Source organism: Gymnoscopelus braueri, assembly GCF_963280865.1.
Source record: "Gymnoscopelus braueri genome assembly, chromosome: 21".
In the NCBI taxonomy this organism is placed as follows: domain Eukaryota; kingdom Metazoa; phylum Chordata; class Actinopteri; order Myctophiformes; family Myctophidae; genus Gymnoscopelus; species Gymnoscopelus braueri.
This window is the reverse complement of record NC_137623.1, coordinates 4571989-4591770: the sequence shown is the minus strand read 5'-3', so window position 1 is coordinate 4591770 and position 19782 is coordinate 4571989. Positions and strand designations below refer to the sequence as shown.

At 37.3% G+C, this 19782-nt stretch overlaps 1 protein-coding gene across 2 annotated transcripts in view; it reads left to right on the top strand.

Annotated features, from left to right (window-relative positions):
• Positions 1–7649: 7649 nt before the first annotated feature.
• Positions 7650–19782, top strand: part of LOC308077428 (inositol monophosphatase 1-like) — a 647768-nt gene continuing 635635 nt past the window's right edge. For both annotated transcript variants that reach the window (XR_013932400.1, XM_080418114.1), the window contains exons 1-6: positions 7650–7815; positions 11826–11941; positions 14354–14487; positions 16267–16371; positions 16977–17022; positions 17643–17751. Coding sequence is in view for 1 of the 2 variants with exons in the window: in XM_080418114.1 (XP_080274240.1) it covers positions 11879–11941; positions 14354–14487; positions 16267–16371; positions 16977–17022; positions 17643–17751 (457 nt within the window). In the remaining variant the exon portion in view is untranslated. The remainder of the gene's footprint in view (positions 7816–11825; positions 11942–14353; positions 14488–16266; positions 16372–16976; positions 17023–17642; positions 17752–19782) is intronic.

Sequence of the window (19782 nt, the reverse complement as noted above, 5' to 3'; positions counted from 1 at the left end):
TGCAACAGACGTGCTCATGCAGAGCCCGTCCATCGATTGGTTGTGAAATCGCCCTGACAACCAACAACAACCAATAAAACCCACAACTGTCCCTTCGGACTATAGGATCCATTCTAAACTATGGGATTGTACAACTTGAGCGTCGAGTCACACAGGGCGATTGTGTTTTAGGGCGACTGTGTTTTGGGGCGAGAGTTTTGGTATTCACCGTGCGTCTGCCAAGCCGCACTCCTCCGCTCAGAAACAGCGTGGAGAGATGTTAAATTAACGTCTCACTCAGACAGACGTTAATATATATTTCTTTAGCGATATACAAGTAGCTTAGAAGATTGTAGTAGCCTATGCCCAATTGCCCATAAAAATATATACCTAACAGTTGCATCATGATCCATAAATTAACGAGCCTCGCGTCGAGTCATTCATATCATTTATTAATTAATTGAGCTTGGTCTCTCTAGAAGGCATTGTAGTGGTAGATAAGTCGTAAAGCGCTTTGAGTAAGTTTGAGTACTTAGAAAAGCGCCATATAAATGCAATTCATTATTATTATCATTATTATTATCTCTCTCAGTATTATTGAGAGATTGTTGAGAAAAACGAGCAATCTTTGTGGATTTCACATAAATAAATATAAACACCTTTACCGCAGCTGCGCAGCAATTGCACAATCAGTGAAAATATTATTGACAAAAACATCGGAATGATTGTTGTAAGAATTGAACGAGCTAAAACCTTTTAAACAAAAAAATTACAGTTTTCATATACTATCATTTATTAACATTGAACAGCACCTGTGCCCCTCCTTCTATTCTATTTTATTTTATTATTATATAAGATGATGTTTGGCAACATATGTGATGTCTATTGTTTGTTTTTTTGTTTTATGTGTTTTATTTTTGAAAACTTAATACAATTTAAGTGAAAAAAAAAAAAAAAAAAAGAAAACATCGGAACATCGGGGGAAATAATGACCGATGTCCGATGTCAGCATCGGGGTCAAAATTACCGATGTATCGGTTCCACCGATGTATCGGTCGGGCTCTACTCGGTGCCGCTATTTTTGAATAGCCAAAGGCATCTAAAGTGACACAGAAGCGTTCCAGGTATCAATGGGTTAAGCACTCCTCCCGTACCCGTTATGTAATATTTAATTACCGCTAATTAGAAAAGTTCAAATGTTTGCTTTGTTTATGTTTATATTTATGTTAGTTTTTTAACAGAAGACCAAAAGGGCATTTATAACTATATCAATAAAGCCGCTGCAAATATCTCGCAATATATGTGTCTGTTTTCTTTTCTTTTTTTTCTGTTAAAATAAGAAAAAACGAGAACGCAAACCACTTTAACCATTATTTTATACTTTGTCGGCACTCTGCGCGCTATGAGCTTGTAGATCTGCTATTTTTGAAAAATAGCTGATTTAAAAAAAATGTTCGCTTTAAAAACTATATATTCAAAGATTTGCACATATTTTCATGACTTAAAAAAACAATAGCAGATCTTCAAGCTGCCGCGCTATGAGCTTGTAGATCTGCTATTTTTGGAGTCAAGTTTTTAGAGGAAGCATGGTGGTAACGTTTTACTTGGAACTGGAAGACACAGAAACAGACGTTTTGACATGGATGTTCAGGAATAGATGCAAGATTTGTAACCGATTACATTTCTCATAATATACTCTCATGCTTCTATTCTCTTTCAGCCCCTCTAGACAGTCATTTCCAAACAGTGTCCATAGCAACGCAGTGAAGACAGGTTTGGGGGTATGTCGACATATGCATGGTGGAGTTATGCAAGGTGTGGTTGTATCACTGTATCATCAGCGTCGTGTCTAAACCTGTTTCCACAACCCCGGCTAATAGTACTTCTCCTTTTTAACTCTTTCAATCCTGGAACACATCTCTTGTCATTTTTAGATGTCTTTGGGCTATTAAAAAAATAGCAGATCTACAAGCTCATAGCACGGCACTATGAGCTTGTTTATCTGCTATTTTATGAAAAATCGTGAAAAGTTGTGTGAATCTTGGAATATATATGTTTTTTACATTTGTAACTGTCAAATCTCTCAACAAATGTCTTAATTTTTCTGAAAAGCTATTTGTTAATTGATCAGGGTGCTCAAACCTTTTCTTGTCAAGGACCACCCGCTGATCCCCATCAAAATATATTGTTCCAGGGACCCCCCAGAAGCAAAGATTTGAGTTAAAAATGTTGTTTAAAAAAAAAAAAATATATATATATATATATATATGTATTCAAAGATTTGCACAAATGTTCACGATTTCCCCAAAATAGCAGATCTAGTGCCGCGCCATGAGCTTGTAGATCTACTATTTTCGAATACCCAGAGTATAAAAATAATGGTTATAGCTAAAATCTAAAGTGACACGGATGCGTTTTCCGGGATTGAATGGGATAATAGCACCAAAGGTACAGGAGAAGTGCAAAACGTAATATATAGTATAGAGATATAAGGATGTGCACTGCAAGGTCTTGGGACTTCAATTCCCCATCAAGGCAATATTTAATTACAATATATCGCTGTTTTCAGGCAGAAACCTCTTATCTCCATTTTTTTTACTTTTTAGATTTTTTTGTAAAATAATGCCCCACTTGATCTCACTACGACGTCACACAAACATATCAAAGCGCCGTGTTTCGAGCTTGTAGATCTGCTACTTTTGATATGTTTGAAATTGAATTCTTAAAAGTAACAGTTTTGGACATACGAGGTTTACTCCCGACAGAGACAATCAGTGGTGGAAAGTAACTAAGTACATTTACTTAAGTACTGTGCTTAAGTACAATTTTGAGGTATTTGTACTTTACTTGAGTATTTCCAATTTCCAATACTTTTACTTCTACTCCACTACATCTCGGATCCAAATATTGTACTTTTACTCCACTACATTGATTTGAAAACTTTAGTTACTAGATTTGAACACTTTAGTTACCACTTTTGCCCTATTTTATACCTATAGGCTATTTGAAAATAGCCGATTTACAAGCTCACAATGCGACGCGTTGTGAGCTTGTAGATCTGCTATTTTCAAACATTTTAGTACTTTTACTTTTGGTACTTTAAGTACATTTTGATACCAATACTTTTGTACTTTTACTCAAGTACATTTTTAATTCTGGACTTTTACTTGTAACAGAGTATTTCCTTATTGCAGTATTGATACTTTTACTTAAGTAAAATATCTGAGTACTTTTTCCACCACTGGAGACATGATATGTTGGTTATTTCTCTTTTTCTGGTCACTCAACACTGCTAAAGGCTTCTCAGGGAAGTCACTAGTGTTTCATGGTCGTCGGGCCTTGTTGCAAATCAGAGCCCTATCCTCTTTCACAAGAGAGGGAACTGCTGCAAAGCTTTGAGACAATTTAACAAAGAAACACACACTTGTCCTTGGTTGTTGTTGTTGTAATCACATTTCACTTCAGCCCACCAAAGTTCCGTTGAGGAACTACAACTAACAAATCACAGCACCGCACGTCAGTGATCTGAGTGAAATTATTAGATTTTGAGACCAGTCTGAGTGCCAATGGGTTGTCTGTCTTGTCTTTTCTGTTCTGATGCATTTTTCATTTGTAAAACCTTCCCGGATCAATGACCCCAAGGTCATGACCCGCTTTCATTTTGCCTTTTTTCCATTCTTCAGTCATCAGTGGTGGAAAAAGTACTCAATTTTTTTTTACTTAAGTAAAAGTGTCAATACGAATTTTAAATATACTTGAGTATAAGTACAACAGTATCGGCATCAAAATGTGCTTAAAGTACCAAAAGTGAAAGTACTCGTCATGCGGATATGTCCCATTTCAAGTTTTCAAACTGTATAGATCATACCCTGGTCCTATACGTGGAAGAGGCCAGCCTCTTGAGAGTGTTTCTACTGTATGTTGGGCAGTCTGCTCAGCCTCGCTGCACTCACATAGCTCAGGGTTCGTCAAGCCCCACTTCAACCATGATTTGAAGCGGCCGACCCCAGTGAAGCCTTTGATACCTTTTTCCATTTAAACATTTTGAAAAAAAAATCACACACTGCTTGTATGGCATAAAAACAAGAAATCCCAAACTTTTCAGAATGCTTTGTTTCAGCGGTTTGAACTATGTTTTTGGAATCTGTGCCAAACATACCACATACCTTTATGTATTATTAATGAAGGTATGAGTTAAGTGTTGGTATTTCAGATGACTCCATCATGTTTCCCTCTATCAACATGATGACTGTCAGTGGATTTAAAGGTTGTGCAACAGATAAGGGACTATACTTCAGAATCAGATATTAACGTACTTCCCATTGAAAATAAAAAAAATGGAAAAGTTCTACATAACTGTTGAAAAAGTGTCTGTCTTGGTATGAAAAATCATGACATCACGAGTGGAGAAAGTTGCTAGTTACAATCCTTATAGTATTGACTGTACTTAATACATCTAAATATTGGCCTATATATGTATATTGTAAATATCTAGCATTGAAAACCTATACTTGCAATGCTCTTGAAGTCTCTGTTAACTGAAATCAAATGTATATTGATGATATAAGTGTCCCTGTATTTGTTTATACGTAGCTTTGGTAAAGGCCAAATTATAACATCAGCACTGGTTTTTGAAATCTTGTAAATTCCAGTGTTTAAAATGATTTGTTGCATGCCTTTTAACAGAGTTTCTCCTGAGCTTCCTCTTAATGTCCGTATGAAAAGCTGCAATTAATATGTACGTACAGTACTACAGTCTGAATGGAAGGGAGTGTTGCAATGAGAAGTGCTTTTGGCAGGGTTTTTATTAGACTATTAAATCATGCTGTGTGTGTGTGTGTGTGTGTGTGTGTGTGTGTGTGTGTGTGTGTGTGTGTGTGTGTGTGTGTGTGTGTGTGTGTGTGTGTGTGTGTGTGTGTGTGTGTGTGTGTGTGTGTGTGTGTGTGTGTGTGTGTGTGTGTGTGTGTGTGTGTGTGTTAAACCTGTTCTCTCAGCCGCAGGAATGGAAAATCCAGCGAAATAATATTATCTCCTATAGTTGGATCCATTCATATATACACACATTATACATTGTGGCTGAGTGAACCATTACATCAATCTGTGTGGATTGATATCGTTGTTGTTGTCGGGCAGAAACTTTTTTATCTCCGTATTATAACTTTTTTTCGTAAATTAACGCCCTGCTTGATCATATCACAGTGTCACTCAAAAGTATTCAAAATAGCAGATCTACAAGCTCGAAACGCGCCGCGCCGCATTTCGAGCTTGTAGATTACACAGTGGTGTAAAGTAACTAAGTACATTTACTCAAGTACTGTACTTCAGTAGAATGTTTAGGTATTTTTTACTTTACTGGAGTATTTTAAATTTTCAGTACTTTTACTTCTACTCCACTATATCTCAGAGGCAAATATTGTACTGTTACTCCGCTACAATTATTTGAAAACTTGAGTTACTAGTTATTTTGCAGATATAAATCATTATATTATAAGACATACATTAACCACTTTAGCCCTATTCTATACCTAGGCTATTTGAAAATAGCAGATCTACAAGCTCACAACGCGTTGTGAGCTTGTAGATCTGCTATTTTCAAACATTTTAGCACATTTACTTTTGGTACTTTACGTATAGTTTGATGCCAATACTTTTGTACTTTTACTCAAGTAACATTTTTGAACACAGGCCTTTTACTTGTAACAGAGTATTTTTTATATTGTGGTATTGCTACTTTTTCTTAAGTAAAATATCTGAGTACCTCTTCCACCACTGTCTGCTACTGTTGCTTTGTTTGAATTTCAATCCTGAAAAAGTCACAGTTTTGGACATACATGTAGGCCTATTGATGTTTTTCCACCTGACAGAGACTATATATTCTATTTTCTGTGCATTGTGTTGTATATCTGAACTGTTTTCCCCTCCTAAACCAGGGGTTTTCAACCGGTGGTCCGCGGACCACGAGGTATTGCAGGTGGTCCCTGGCCATGCATTAACCCTTTAAGAGCGGGGGACGCATCTGTGTAACCACTTTATCCATATTTTATACTTTAGGCTATTAAAAAATAGCAGATCTACAAGCTCATAGCGCGGCACCGAGTGCCGCGCTATGAGCTTGTAGATCTGCTTTTTTTTTTAATCGTGTTTTTTTTTGCAAATCTTTGAATATATATCTATAAAGCAATTGTTTTTTACTCAAATATTTGCTTCTGGGGGTCCCTGGATTTTTTTTTTTGAGATGGGGGGTCCGCAGCCAAATACATATCGTTGTGGGGCTCCTTGACACTGACATTAATATTATAGCAACATAAGTGTTTCAGAAAACTGTTTTAAACTGATTTAGAAGACATTTGTAGAATCCCCAGAAGCAATAACATTTTAGCTAGAAATGCTCGCTTTAAATATATATATATTCAAAGATTTGCACAACATTTTTCACGATTTGAAAAAAATAGCAGATCTACAAGCTCATAGCGCGGCACTCGGTGCCGCGCTATGAGCTTGTATATCTGCTATTTTTGAATAGCCCAACGAAATCTAAAAATGACACACAGATGTGTTCTCAGGTCTTAAAGAGTTAAAAAAATAAAATAAAAAAACTTTTAATAACTTACAGGAGTTCTTACTGTATTGTATGTGTGACATGAAATGTGAGCTTACCATAATCACAGTAATCCTTAATCATATTCCATCATATTCAAACAAAATCACTGTATTCTTTTTAGATATTATATTGATATTATAGCTACTTTCTCCAGCTCCCTGTGGTGCATGAACCCCCCACCACTATTGTATGGGGTGGGTCTATGATGGACCCACCACTCACAATAGTGGTGGTCCCCAGGTTGCTTTTAGTCAGGATGGTGGTCCCCGGGTCAAAATCAGTTGAAAACCCCTGTCCTGAACAACCAGACTAAAATGGCCACAACAATAGTCTATCAAGGGACTATTTAAAAAACAATACAAGAAATGTCTAGTAGTGGAATGTAACAAAGGAACTGGTACAATAATTAGAAACAGGAAAACCTTCCCCCTTCCTTTTTGTCTTAATGCCAATCTTTGTAGTTTTCATGTGAAATGTAACGTGGTATGATCTATTGACTAAAATGAAGGTACATCTAATGCCTATTGTTTAGTTTTTTGATTGAATTCTTTATTGACATTATTCGCATGCACAAGTAAAAAAGAACGCGTGCATACATACAATGGTCAAAAGGATAAACACAAACAAAACTCGAAGGCTTATTTCCTACTATCATTCAGCCATCTTTCATGTGAAGATTTAAAATTGGCCTTTTGAGAGACTTCTAGGAAGCCCATTCCACATGACAGCCGAGTGTAAGAACGTGCTCTCGTCCTTATACAGCTGTTAAACTGTCATCTTCCTGTTGAGAATAATTCAGTTTGTAAAAACACAGACCACAGACGCCACACAACAGCCAGCAAGGGTGTGCGTGTGTCTAGAGAAAAGTGACACATTAATCTGCTAAGTGTTATGACAGAACTTCTCAAACAAAAGCATGTAGTCAGTTGTGTCTTACAGTGAAATATTGCCTCATCAACTATTGAAACGCGTCGTGTCGTTGCAGGTCTTGCCTCTATAAAAGCTCATTGTGTTTTTTTTCTCTTCCCGTGGGTTGCCTCTATGACTAAATCTAGTGAGAGGGCGGTACTAGTACTTTTCCCCGTTTGAGTTTCGTGCCAGCTGTTTTAAATCGAACTCGCAGTGACATCTTTCACATTACTCACTCACTCACTCACTCACTCACTCAGGGAGATCATCATCGCATCACAGAGCCATCGTCTCCTCCGTCCTGACATCCTTACCTACTTTACAAGGTAAGTTATTAACTTATTTAAGTTATTTAAGTTATTTATTTTCAGCGGTGCATGGGTAAATACTGTACACTTATTAGCAGTGGTGTAAAGTAACTAAGTACATGTACTCAAGTACTATACTTACGTAACATTTTTAGGCACTTTTTACCCCACTACAGGCAAATATTATACTTTTTACTCCACTATAATTATTTGAAAACTTTAGTGACTTTGTAGATTTTGATTATTATTACAAAACATACATTAACCACTTCAGCCCTATATACTGTACATTTCGGCCATTTGAAAATAGCAAGATCTACAAGCTCACAATGCTTGTAGATTTGCTATTTTCAAAAGATTTTAATGCATTTGAAACTTTGAAATGGGACATTCTGCACAATGGGTGCTTTCTACTTTTGGTGCCTTTCAGTACATTTTGATACCAATACTTTTGTACTTTTACTCAAGTAAATTTTGAATTCTGGACTTTTACTTGTAACAGAGTATATCTACATTGCACTATTGATACTTTTACTTAAGTAAAACAATTGAGTACTTTTTTCCAGCCACTGTTAGTAAGGTGTATATGCTACAATAATCACAGTGCATAGTTTAGTTTTGTGTGTTTAAATAAGAACGTGGCATACAGATGTAATGATCACTACAAAGACTTGGATTGAGTTGCCAGATCAGGACATCGTCTCTGTCAGTTTAGAAACCTCACATGTCCCAAAACTGCAACTTTGCAGGATTCAAATTCAAAAATAGCAAAACTTTGCAGATCTACAAGCTCAAAACGTGCTTCGACCGTGCAGATCTGCTCATTTTGATGCTTTTGCGTGACGCTGTAGTATGATCAAGTAACGGAGATAACTTGAGGAGATAAGAGGTTTGGAGATGAGAGTGTTTCTGCCTCGACAGCAACATATTTTATCTTTCAATCATAAATAGAGGAAACGCAATTTTTTTCAGTTGAAAGATATCGAGCAAAAGTACATCAGTAATTCAGCTGAAACCCATGCCTCTGCCATGTGTGTGTGTGTGTGTGTGTGTGTGTGTGTGTGTGTGTGTGTGTGTGTGTGTGTGTGTGTGTGTGTGTGTGTGTGTGTGTGTGTGTGTGTGTGTGTGTGTGTGTGTGTGTGTGTGTGTGTGTGTGTGTGTGTGTGTGTGTGTGTCTCAGAGGCAAATATTGTACTTTTTACTCCACTACAAGTGTTGGAAATCTTGAGTTACTAGTTACTTTGCAGATCTATTTACTATTATATTATAAAACATACATTAACCACTTTAGCCCTATTTTATACCTAGGCTATTTGAAAATAGCCGATCTACAAGCTCACAACGCGTCGCGTTACTTTTGGTACTTTAAGTACATATTTTGATGCCTATGCTTTTGTACTTTCACTCAAGTAACATTTTGCACACAGGACTTGTAACAGAGTATTTTTACATTGTGGTATTGTTACTCTTACTTAAGTGACAAATATTGAGTAGAATAAACAAAACATACTGAGAGCAAAGATAGGAAGGAGAGTAAATTAAAACATTTAAGAAACAGCTTTGTAAAGGAAAATACAAAATGACCATGGCATGGCAGCATGGTGTGTGAGATGAAAAGTCTATTACAGTTGAGTACGTTTTTCCACACTGGAGTGTGATGATGCCTCCAGTCATAGAACAATTATCCTAATGGCAAAGAAGCATCATATAATGATCATTGTAACGTTTGAGGCAGTTTGTGCACAGTTGATCTGCATTCTGCACACACACAACCTATGAGACACGTCATGCTATTAAAACCATTTTTAGCTTTCAGCAAATCTGAATATTATGAAGCCAATCCCAGTCCTGAATTTTTTTTAAAGAATCAGGTTTTGGTGATCATTCATTCTGATGAGCAATACTCCCACACCACCCTACCCTACCCTACCTCATCCCACACCACCCCACCCTAAACAAAAGGACCTGACATAAGATACAACTTGACTGTAGTGTCTGTAAAATTGTTGTTGGATTCCATTGTCCAAGTTGGTTTTCATATACGGTATGAAAACCAACTTGCAGAAACTTGCTTGAGATGCTGGTAATTCAACACACTGAATATCATATTGAGTGTGTTGAATTACTTACATCACTTTGTGTTTGAAAGTGATGGTGATTTTTTTCTCCTGTTTTGAATCCATTTTAAATTGCACATTCATTTGTAGTGTCAAACTGACTGGCTGGCCACTGCAAAGCCAGATTAACTCTTAAGTTGCATGCCGGCATCGTCGCATCATCACATTGTGAGCTTGTAGATCAGCTATTTTCCGGTGCGCGACACTGCACACGATGAGGTATAATCAAGCCCTTTAAGCCATTCAATCCGGGAACGCAGATCTGTGTCATTTTAAGATTTCTTTGGGCTATTCAAAAATAGCAGATCTACAAGCTCATAGCGCGGCACCGAGCGCCGCGCTATGAGCTTGTAGATCTGCAAAAAAAAAATTAAATCATGAAAATGTGTGCAAATCTTTGAATATATATATATATATATATATTTTAAAGCGAACATTTTTAACTCAAATCTTTGCTTCTAGTGATTATACAAATGTCTTCTAAATCCTGACAGTTTTTCAATAAAACGTATGTTGCTATATCAGTGGTTCTCAAACTTTTTCATGTCAAGGACCAACACAATTGTATGCATCTGGCCGCGGACCCCCATCTCAAAATATTTTGTTCCAGGGACCCCCTAGAAGTTGTAACAGAGTTAAAAATGTTCGTTTAAAAAAAATATGTATATTCAAAGATTTGCTAAAATGTTCATGATTTTTCCAAAAATTGCAGATCTACAAGCTCACATGGCACTCGGTGCCGGGCTATGAGCTTGTAGATCTGCGATGTTTGAATAGCCCCAAAGAAATCTTAAAATGACACAAGATGAGTTGCCGGTCTTAAAGGGTTAAGGACGACTTCAGCTGACACAAGATACAACTGACTGTATAGTCTCTCTGTAGAAACGTATTCACTGATAGTTTATGACAGTGCTGTTTTCACAGGACAGACAGACAGACAGGATGCCAGATACAACCACAGTGTTATGTAACCACCCTTCTGGTGTAAGAGCTTGTGCCAAGCGGGCAGGCAGGCAGACATGCATAAAGTGGTGTAAAGTAACTAAGTACATTTACTCAAGTACTGTACTTAAGCACATTGTTGGAGGTATCTTTACTTTACTGGAGTATTTCCAATTTTCAGTACTTTTGTTTCTACTCCACTACATCTCAGAGGCAAATACTGTGCTTTTACTCCACTACAATTATTTGAAAACCTTAGTTTCTAGTTACTTTGTAGCTTTTGATTATTATCACAAAACATACATTAACCACTTCAGCCCTTTATATATTTCGGCCATTTGAAAATAGCCGATCTACAAGCTCACAATGCGACGCATTGTGAGCTTGTAGATCTGCTATTTTGTATACATTTTTATTCATTTGAAAACATTCTGCATAAACGAGTACTTTCTACTTTTGGTACTTAAAGTACATTTTGATACCAATACTTTTCGTACTTTTACTCAAGTAAATTTTGAATTCCGGACTTTTCCTTGAGTATTTTTTACATTGCAGTATTGATACTTTTACTTTAGTAAGACATTTGAGTACTTTTTCCACCACTGCTGCATGCATGTCACCATGTGAGCCCCTTAGAGACAGAACCTCATTCACATATCGTTGCCGCTCCATATTTTAACTTTTTTGTGTGTTTTTTCAGAAAATGAACGCTTTACTTGATCATAAAGCATCACACAATGACTTATTGCTCGATATTTAAATGTAGGAAATACTAAATAACTGCAACAATAATAGTCAGTATAGGGAGTTTTACTCTTAATGCCACTGATACATTTCTCATGAGTGTAGTTGTCAAACATTTCCACCGGGGGGAGAGGATATACTCTGTCACCCCGGCCGGTGACTAATGAACGACAATGAACGATTCTCATGTCACCGTGAAGTCTGAACGACTCTCATTTTTCACAGGTTCTTGTCAAGAAGAAGAAACTTCACCCCCCCGTTGAAAAAAAAAGAAGAAGATGGCTGACCAATGGCAGGAGTCGTTCGACCACGCTGTGGCTGTGGCCAGGAAAGCCGGAGAGGTATTAATCTATGAGCCACACCGTCCACAATGGAGCTGTCACCATATCTCCCCCCCCCCCCATCCCACTGGCCCTGACATTTATCACACATTAACCCAGCAAGACCGGGAATGCATAGCTGTGTCATTTTTAAGATTTCGTTGGGCTATTCAAAAATGAGCTTGTAGATCTGCTATTTTTGAAAAATCTTGAACGTTTGTGCAAATATTTGATATTTTAAAGGGAACATTTTTGATTAAAATCCTTGCTTCTGGGGGGGGTCCCTGGAACAACATATTTTGAGCTGGGGGGTCCGCGGCCAAATACATATCATTTTGGGTGGTCCTTGACATGGAAAAGTTGGAGCACCACTGATATAGCAACATACTGTTAGGATTTAGAAAAAGAAAAAAGTGAAATGTTTTTGGCTACGAGCTTGTAGGTCTGCTATTTTTTTGAAAAATCGTGAAAATTTGTACAAATCTTTTGAGTATATATATTTTTTAAAGCAAACATGTTTGACTCAAATCTTTGCTTCTGGGGGATTCTACAAATGTCTTCTAAATCCTAACATTAAAAAAAAAAAAAAAAAAACGTATGTTGCTATAATATCAGTGGTTCTCAAACTTTTTCATGTCAAGGGCCCCCAAAATTACATGTATTTGTCTGTGGACCCCCATCTCAAAATATGTTGTTCCAGGGACCCCCAGAAGCAGAGATTGGAGTTAAAATGTAAAGATTTGCAAACAAAATCCACCATTTTTTTAAAAGATCTACAAGCTCATAGCGCGGCACTGAGTGCTGCGCTATGAGCTTGTAGATCTGCTATATATTTTTTAATAGCCCAAAGAAAGAAAGAAAAATGACACAGATGTATTCCCCTGGTCGTAATGTCTTAAGAGTGACTGTCAGAAGCCTAAAGTTGCACTCCACTCCAGACTCTCATGCTGGAGGGCCTGTCAGCGCGGCCCCGGACATGATTTATTGTTTGTAATCTCAAACGGGGTGACTATTAAAAAGAAGTGGTATGTTCCCCCCCCCCAGGCTATTAGACTTAGAGACCATGGGATATAGAGCGCTGACTGTGAATACATTTGCTCATGTAATAAATGCTCATTATGCTCTTAACACTGTCTCGTCTGAGGCATCACTTCTGCTTTGGTCTTGTGGCTTTTTTTTTTACTTAAATCCGTTGGTCAAGTGCAATTACAACAGTGTACTGCCAGTGGTTCCCAAACTGAGGGTTTGGGTCCCCCAAATTATTTTGGTGGGGGTCCCCAGATGATGAGCTTAAAGGGATAGTTCACCCAAAAAAAAAAAAAATTCCTAGCGATTAGTCACCCCATTGAGACTTGAATTGATATTTTTTTAGTTTTTGTCTCATTCCTAAGACAATAATTTGATGACCAGCGGACCGGTAGGCAGCGGTTCCGGTACCGCTGCCGGTCGTAAAATTTTTCGTTTAGGAATGAGACAAAAAGTAAAACATATCCATGAATTCAAGTTTCATGGGGTGACTAATACATAGAAAAAAAGTCATTTTGGGGGTGAACTGTCCCTTCAATGTGCAACATTGTTTTCTCACTCAACAGTAAACAAAGACACATACAGTATAAGTGTATAGAGGGTATCTGCACATAATAAAGTTTATAAAGTTAAAGTTGAATGACGTTTAAGAACTTTTTTAATACCAAATTGGCCTAATTTTCAAATATTACATAAGAAAGAGGCAAACATTGTGAAAAATAGCCGATCTACTAGCTCACAACGCCGCGCACTGCGAGGCGTTGTGAGCTTGTAGATCTGCTATTTTTCACAATATTTATCTGTGGAACCGAGTCAAACTAAATGTAACGCCTCAACTCTTACAATTCCAAGTGCTTGTCAGGGTGGGGGTCCCCAGTTGAAATATGATTATTTTGGGGGGTCCCCAGTTGAAATATGATTTTTTGGGGGGGTCCCCAGTTGAAATAGGATTATTTTGAAGGGTGGTGACCACCTGAAACTTTTGGGAACCCTTGGTGTAACTGGTAAATGTTCTTTGTTGCGTTGGTTCTCAAAGTGGGGTCGGGGGACCCCCAGGGGTCCTTGGAGGCGTACCAGGGGGTCGCCAGCAAAATGTGTTGATATAGTGTCACAATCATTTTAAACACTATATAGTTTGGCTATTCAAAAATAGCAGATCTACAAGCTCATAGCGCGGCACCGAGTGCCGCGCTATGAGCTTGTAGATCTGCTATTTTTGAAAAAAGGTGAAAACTTGTGCAAATCTGAATATGTATATTTTTTAAAGCGAACATTTGTAACTCAAATCTTTGCTTCTGGGGGGTTCCTGGAACTACATATTTTGAGATGGGGGTCCGTGGCCAAAAAATATAATTGTGGGGGTCCTTGACATGAAAGCGTTTGAGCACCCACTGCTTTGTCGTCCAGGTGATCAGGGACGCCCTGCAGAACGACGTGAAGATCATGACCAAGAGCTCCGCTGTGGACCTGGTGACTCAGACCGACCAGAGGGTGGAGAAGATCATCATCTCCTCTGTCAAGGAGAAGTTCCCCGATCACAGGTTAGACATGCTGTACAGTACGCACACGCACACACACACACACACACACACACACACACACACACACACACACACACGCACACGCACACGCACACGCACGCTCACACACACACACACACACGCATTCAATACTTTTACTTCTACTCCACTACATCTCAGAGGCAAATATTGTACTTTTACTCCACTACGTATATTTGAACACTTTAGTTACTAGTTACTTTGTAGATTTTGATTATTATTACAAAACATACATGAACCACTGCAGCCCTATGTACTGTACATTTTTACAATTTTTTAATACATTTGAAAACTTGAAATGGGACATTCTGCATAATGAGTACTTTTACTTTTGGTACTTTAAGATAGGTATGTACTTTTACCCAAGTTCATTTTTAATTCCAGACTTTTACTTGTATTTCTATATTGCAGTATTGATACTTTTACTTAGTAAAAAATATGAGTACCTTTTCCACCACTACACAGACGCACGAATGCACGCACACACTAATGTGCATGTGTTCATGAAAAGACATACAGCGTACTCCTACAGACAAAAGACATCCGCACATGAACCATATTAGACCTTCACACATTTTCCATTATATGAGAGATGACGACAATGACAGGAGTCTGTGCTCAAAGACTCCAGATTTTCAGGTTGAGCAACAAGCCAAGGTTAATTACCTCATGCCATTGATGGAAGAACTACTCTCTTTTTATTACATAAGTAAAAGTATCAATACCACAATGTAGAAATGCTCTGTTACAAGTGGAGTACAGTATTAAAATGTACCTGAGTAAAATTACAAATATAAATATATACAAAAGTAAAGATACTCATTATGCAGAATGTCCCATTTCACAAGTCTTCAAAATGTATGCAAATGTATAAGAATCCTTTGAAAATAGCAGATCTACAAGCTCACAACGTGTCGCAAAGCTTGTAGATTGGTTATTGTCACTAGTGCTGCATGACGCTGTCATACAGCAAAGTATAACGTAGTTGACGTCATGCTCTGATGTGCATTCCTGGATTCCATTTTCCATGTTGGTTTTCAAACGCTATGAAAAACCAACTTGCAGAAACTTGCTTTGAGATGCAGAGTGATTCAACACATTAAACATCACTGGGCTGTTATTATGTGTCCCCAGCTAAAGTAGTTGACGTACGATCACAATCATTTCAACCACTTTATCCATTTATATGTTGACCATTCAAAAATAGCAGATCTACAAGCTCATAGCGCGTCACTGCATGTCTTGTATACGGTATCTGCTATTTCTGAACATGTCGAAAATGTTTGGAAAAATGTTGAATCATTATAGATTTTATTTTCACATAAATCTTCTCTTCTGGGGGTCCCTGGCACACAAAACCTTTTCAGATGGGGGTCCGCGCGGGCCAAATACATATCAATTTGTGGGTCCTTGACATGAAAACGTTTGAGAACCACTGTCTTTGGGCTATTCAAAAATAGCAGATCTACAAGCTCATAGCGTGGCACCGAGTGCTGCGCTATGAGCTTGTATATCTGCTATTTTTTTTTTTTATCGTGAACATTTGCGCAAATCTTTGAATATATATATATATATATATACATATATATATATATATATATATATATATATACATATATATATATATATATATATATATATATATATATATATATATATATTTTTTTTTTTTTTTTTTTTAAGTGAACATTTGTAAGTCAAATCTTTGCTTTTCTGGGGGTCTTAATGGGTTAATTTAACGCCGCTCTCGTTGTGTTCCAGCTTCATTGGAGAGGAGTCGGTAGCGGCCGGACAGCCGTGTGTCTTCACTGACAACCCCACGTGGATCGTAGACCCAGTCGACGGAACCACCAACTTTGTACATGGGTAAAGATCTCTATGCTTTTACATTCACTTTATTTTACATTGATTCATTTTGTTGTCCCATTTTATTTTACTTTATCATCAGTTTTTCTTTCTTTCTTTTTTTTATTAATATTAACACATTCAAATTACTAATGCAAACGGCGAGGTTCTCATATACTGTAAGCCACTCTAGGGTTTCTGTACCGGTACAGCTGTACAATAATGCTAAAAGGATAACACAACAAGTTTCCATTGTTGTCCTGTGTATTCAATTCATCAAGAACATCATAAAGACATGCAATGCTATACAAGAAATCCTCAGTACTAGGAGTAATACAAGTATATTTACAGAAAAAACAGTGGGCTAATTAATTTTTCATTTATTGGCAAGCTAGAAGACTTGTCTAGGTGCAGTCACAAATGGTGCTCTTTTATGGCGGTTTTGAAGGAGGGTAGGGAGTCACTCTTTTTGATGGCTGGCGGTAGGGCATATATCATGTTATAACTGTGACAGGCCTACAGTAGCTGTTGTCCTTTCTGTTACTGGGACACAGTGGGGTTAGGGTTAAGGGTTATGGTTATAGGGTCATGTCCTAAAACCAGAACACTTGCTCTTATGTTCACAGGTTCCCGTTTGTGGCAGTGTCTATCGGCTTCGCCGTCAATAAGGAGGTTTGTAAAAAAAAAACTAGTCAGGGATTAACCCATTGAGACCGGGATCCGTGTCATTTTAAGACGTCTTTGGCTATTCAAAAATAGCAGATCTACAAGCTCATAGCGCGCCATGAGCTTGTAGATCTGCTTTTTTTTATTGTGAAAAATCTGTGCAAATCTTTAAATATATATATAAATCTAAAAAACATATGTTGCTATAATCAAACGTTTTTTCATGTCAAGGACCCGCAAAATGATATGCATTTGGCCGTGGACCCCCATCTCAAAATATTTTGTTCAAGGGACCCCCAGAAGCAAAGATTTCTGTTAAAAATGTTCACTTTAGGAAAAAAAAATTATGTATATATTCAAAGATTTGCACAAATTTTCCGTGATTAAAAAAAAAATGCAGATCTACAAGCTCATAGCGCGGCACTCGGTGCCGCGCTATGAGCTTGTAGATCTGGGTTTTTTGAATAGCCAAAATAAATCTTAAATTGACAGAGATGTGTTCCCGGTCTTAATGGGTTAAAAGTTTGTAGTGACAGAAACAGCTCAGTCCTTCACAGTGCTGCAAATACATATTAGAGGTTTATCTCTGGTCTGAAGGATAAAAGGCTGTTTTGCTGTGTTTTCAGCTGGAGTTTGGCGTGGTGTACAGCTGTCTAGAAGACAAGATGTACACAGGGAGGAAGGGGAAAGGAGCCTTCTGTGACGGAGAGAGGCTGCAGGTGTCTGACGTGACAGGTAACACTGTCCTTTTGTGTGTGTGTGTGTGTGTGTGTGATAAGACCATTACTACGTCAAAAGTAACCAACAAGTTAGTTACTTTATTTGTTTATTTGTTTCGGTCATGGTTTATGAAAACAAAACAGTTGAGCATACAGAATATTTTCAACAAAATCATTTTGACCGAAAAGGTTTGGGCTGAAGCCGAAGCTTATTATGCCCACCTTATTAATAATCAAATTAAATTACTTGTCACAAAAGAAAAGGAAACAAGAGTAAAAAAGAAAAGAAAACAAACAGAAGAAAACCAAGTGTTACATATGAAAACAAACAAAACAAAACAGAATGAAGAGAAACATTTCTAGCTTTGCGTCAATTACACAGAAAACAAACAAAAAAATATATATATTTTTTTATTTATATATTGAAGTGGTAGCTTCATATATATAAATATGTTCATTGTTTATATTAAACAAGACAATTAGATTCACATACATATTAGTTACATACACATATATATACATGTGTGTGTGTGTGTGTGTGTGTGTGTGTGTGTGTGTGTGTGTGCGTGTGCGTGTGCGTGTGTGACTGCAGTGCCTGTGTTGTGTGGTTTGGATGTACAGTATGGCCGTTCTATTTGTCATAATAACATGTTGTTGTTGTCGGGCAGAAAACTCTTATCTCCATATTATAACTTTTTGTTAAATGAATGGGTGACAGGAAGAGTGGGCACCTTCCATGTAAAATTGGATATTTGGTCCAAAATATATATATATATATATATTTGTAAAGAATACATGATTAGAACATGATTTACATAACTTAAAGGGATATTTCTCTTTCAAAAAAACTTTGGGTCATTTTATCGTCTACTCAGGCCTTTGTGAGCCCCCCAGACCGTTTTTAAGTTGCTTGATTCAGTATTTAGATATTTGATATTCATTTTATCAGACACGCCCCCTTCCTATACAAACCCATTATAACTTCAAACTCCATTTTTAACATGTTAGATTCATCGAAAACACCCGTCCTTGGTTCTGGTGACTCACCCTGCCCTCCTAATACACGAGGGGTCCGTGTTTTTTTTAAAACTTTTTTCACTTTTTTATTTTTATTTTTTTATTGTATTTAATTTTTTTCATTTTCCAAAAATAATATAGAAAAAAAATGAAAAACGTTATTGAAAAAACACGGCCCCCTCGTGTATTAGGAGGGCAGGGTGAGTCACCAGAACCAATGACGGGTGTTTTTGATGAATCTAACATGGTTAAAAATGGAGTTTGAAGTTATAATGGGTTTGTATAGGAAGGGGGCGTGTCTGATAAAATGATTATCAAATATCTAAATACTGAATCAAGCAACTTATAAACGGTCTGGGGGGCTCACAAAAGCCTGAGTAGATGATAAAATAACCCAAAGTTTTTTTGAAAGTGAAATATCCCTTTAAAGGAGTAGTTCACCCAAACGATGACTTATTTTCTATCAATTACACACCCAGCCTTGAATTCATGGATATTTTTTTTGTTTTTGTCGCATTCCTAAATAAGACAATAATGTGATTACCGGTAATGTGTGCATCGGGTAGGAGACTCAAAGGAGACTCTTTGAGTCTCCTACCGGAGAGACTGCCTGACTGCCGGTCAGCCAAATTATTCTCTCAGGAATGTGACAAAAACTGAAAAATATCCATGAATTGAAGTCTTCATGGGGTGTGTAATTGATAGAATATAAGTCATTTTTGAGTGAACTACTCCTTTAAGACAATTTTTCTAATATTTAATTTCTTAAAAATATCGAAAAAATAGTACATTTTACATTGAGGTGCCCACTCTTCTTGTATCCAATTAACGACCTCCTTGATACTACAGCGTCACACAAGCGCATCAAAAGTAGCAGATCTACAAGCTCGAAACGCGGCGCGTTTCGAGCTTGTAGATCTGCTACTTTTGATATTTTTGAATTTGAATCCTAAAAAGTCAGAGTTTTGTACATAATGAGGTGGAGCACCCGACAGAGATGCTGATCAAACACCTGGTTGATATTTCACAG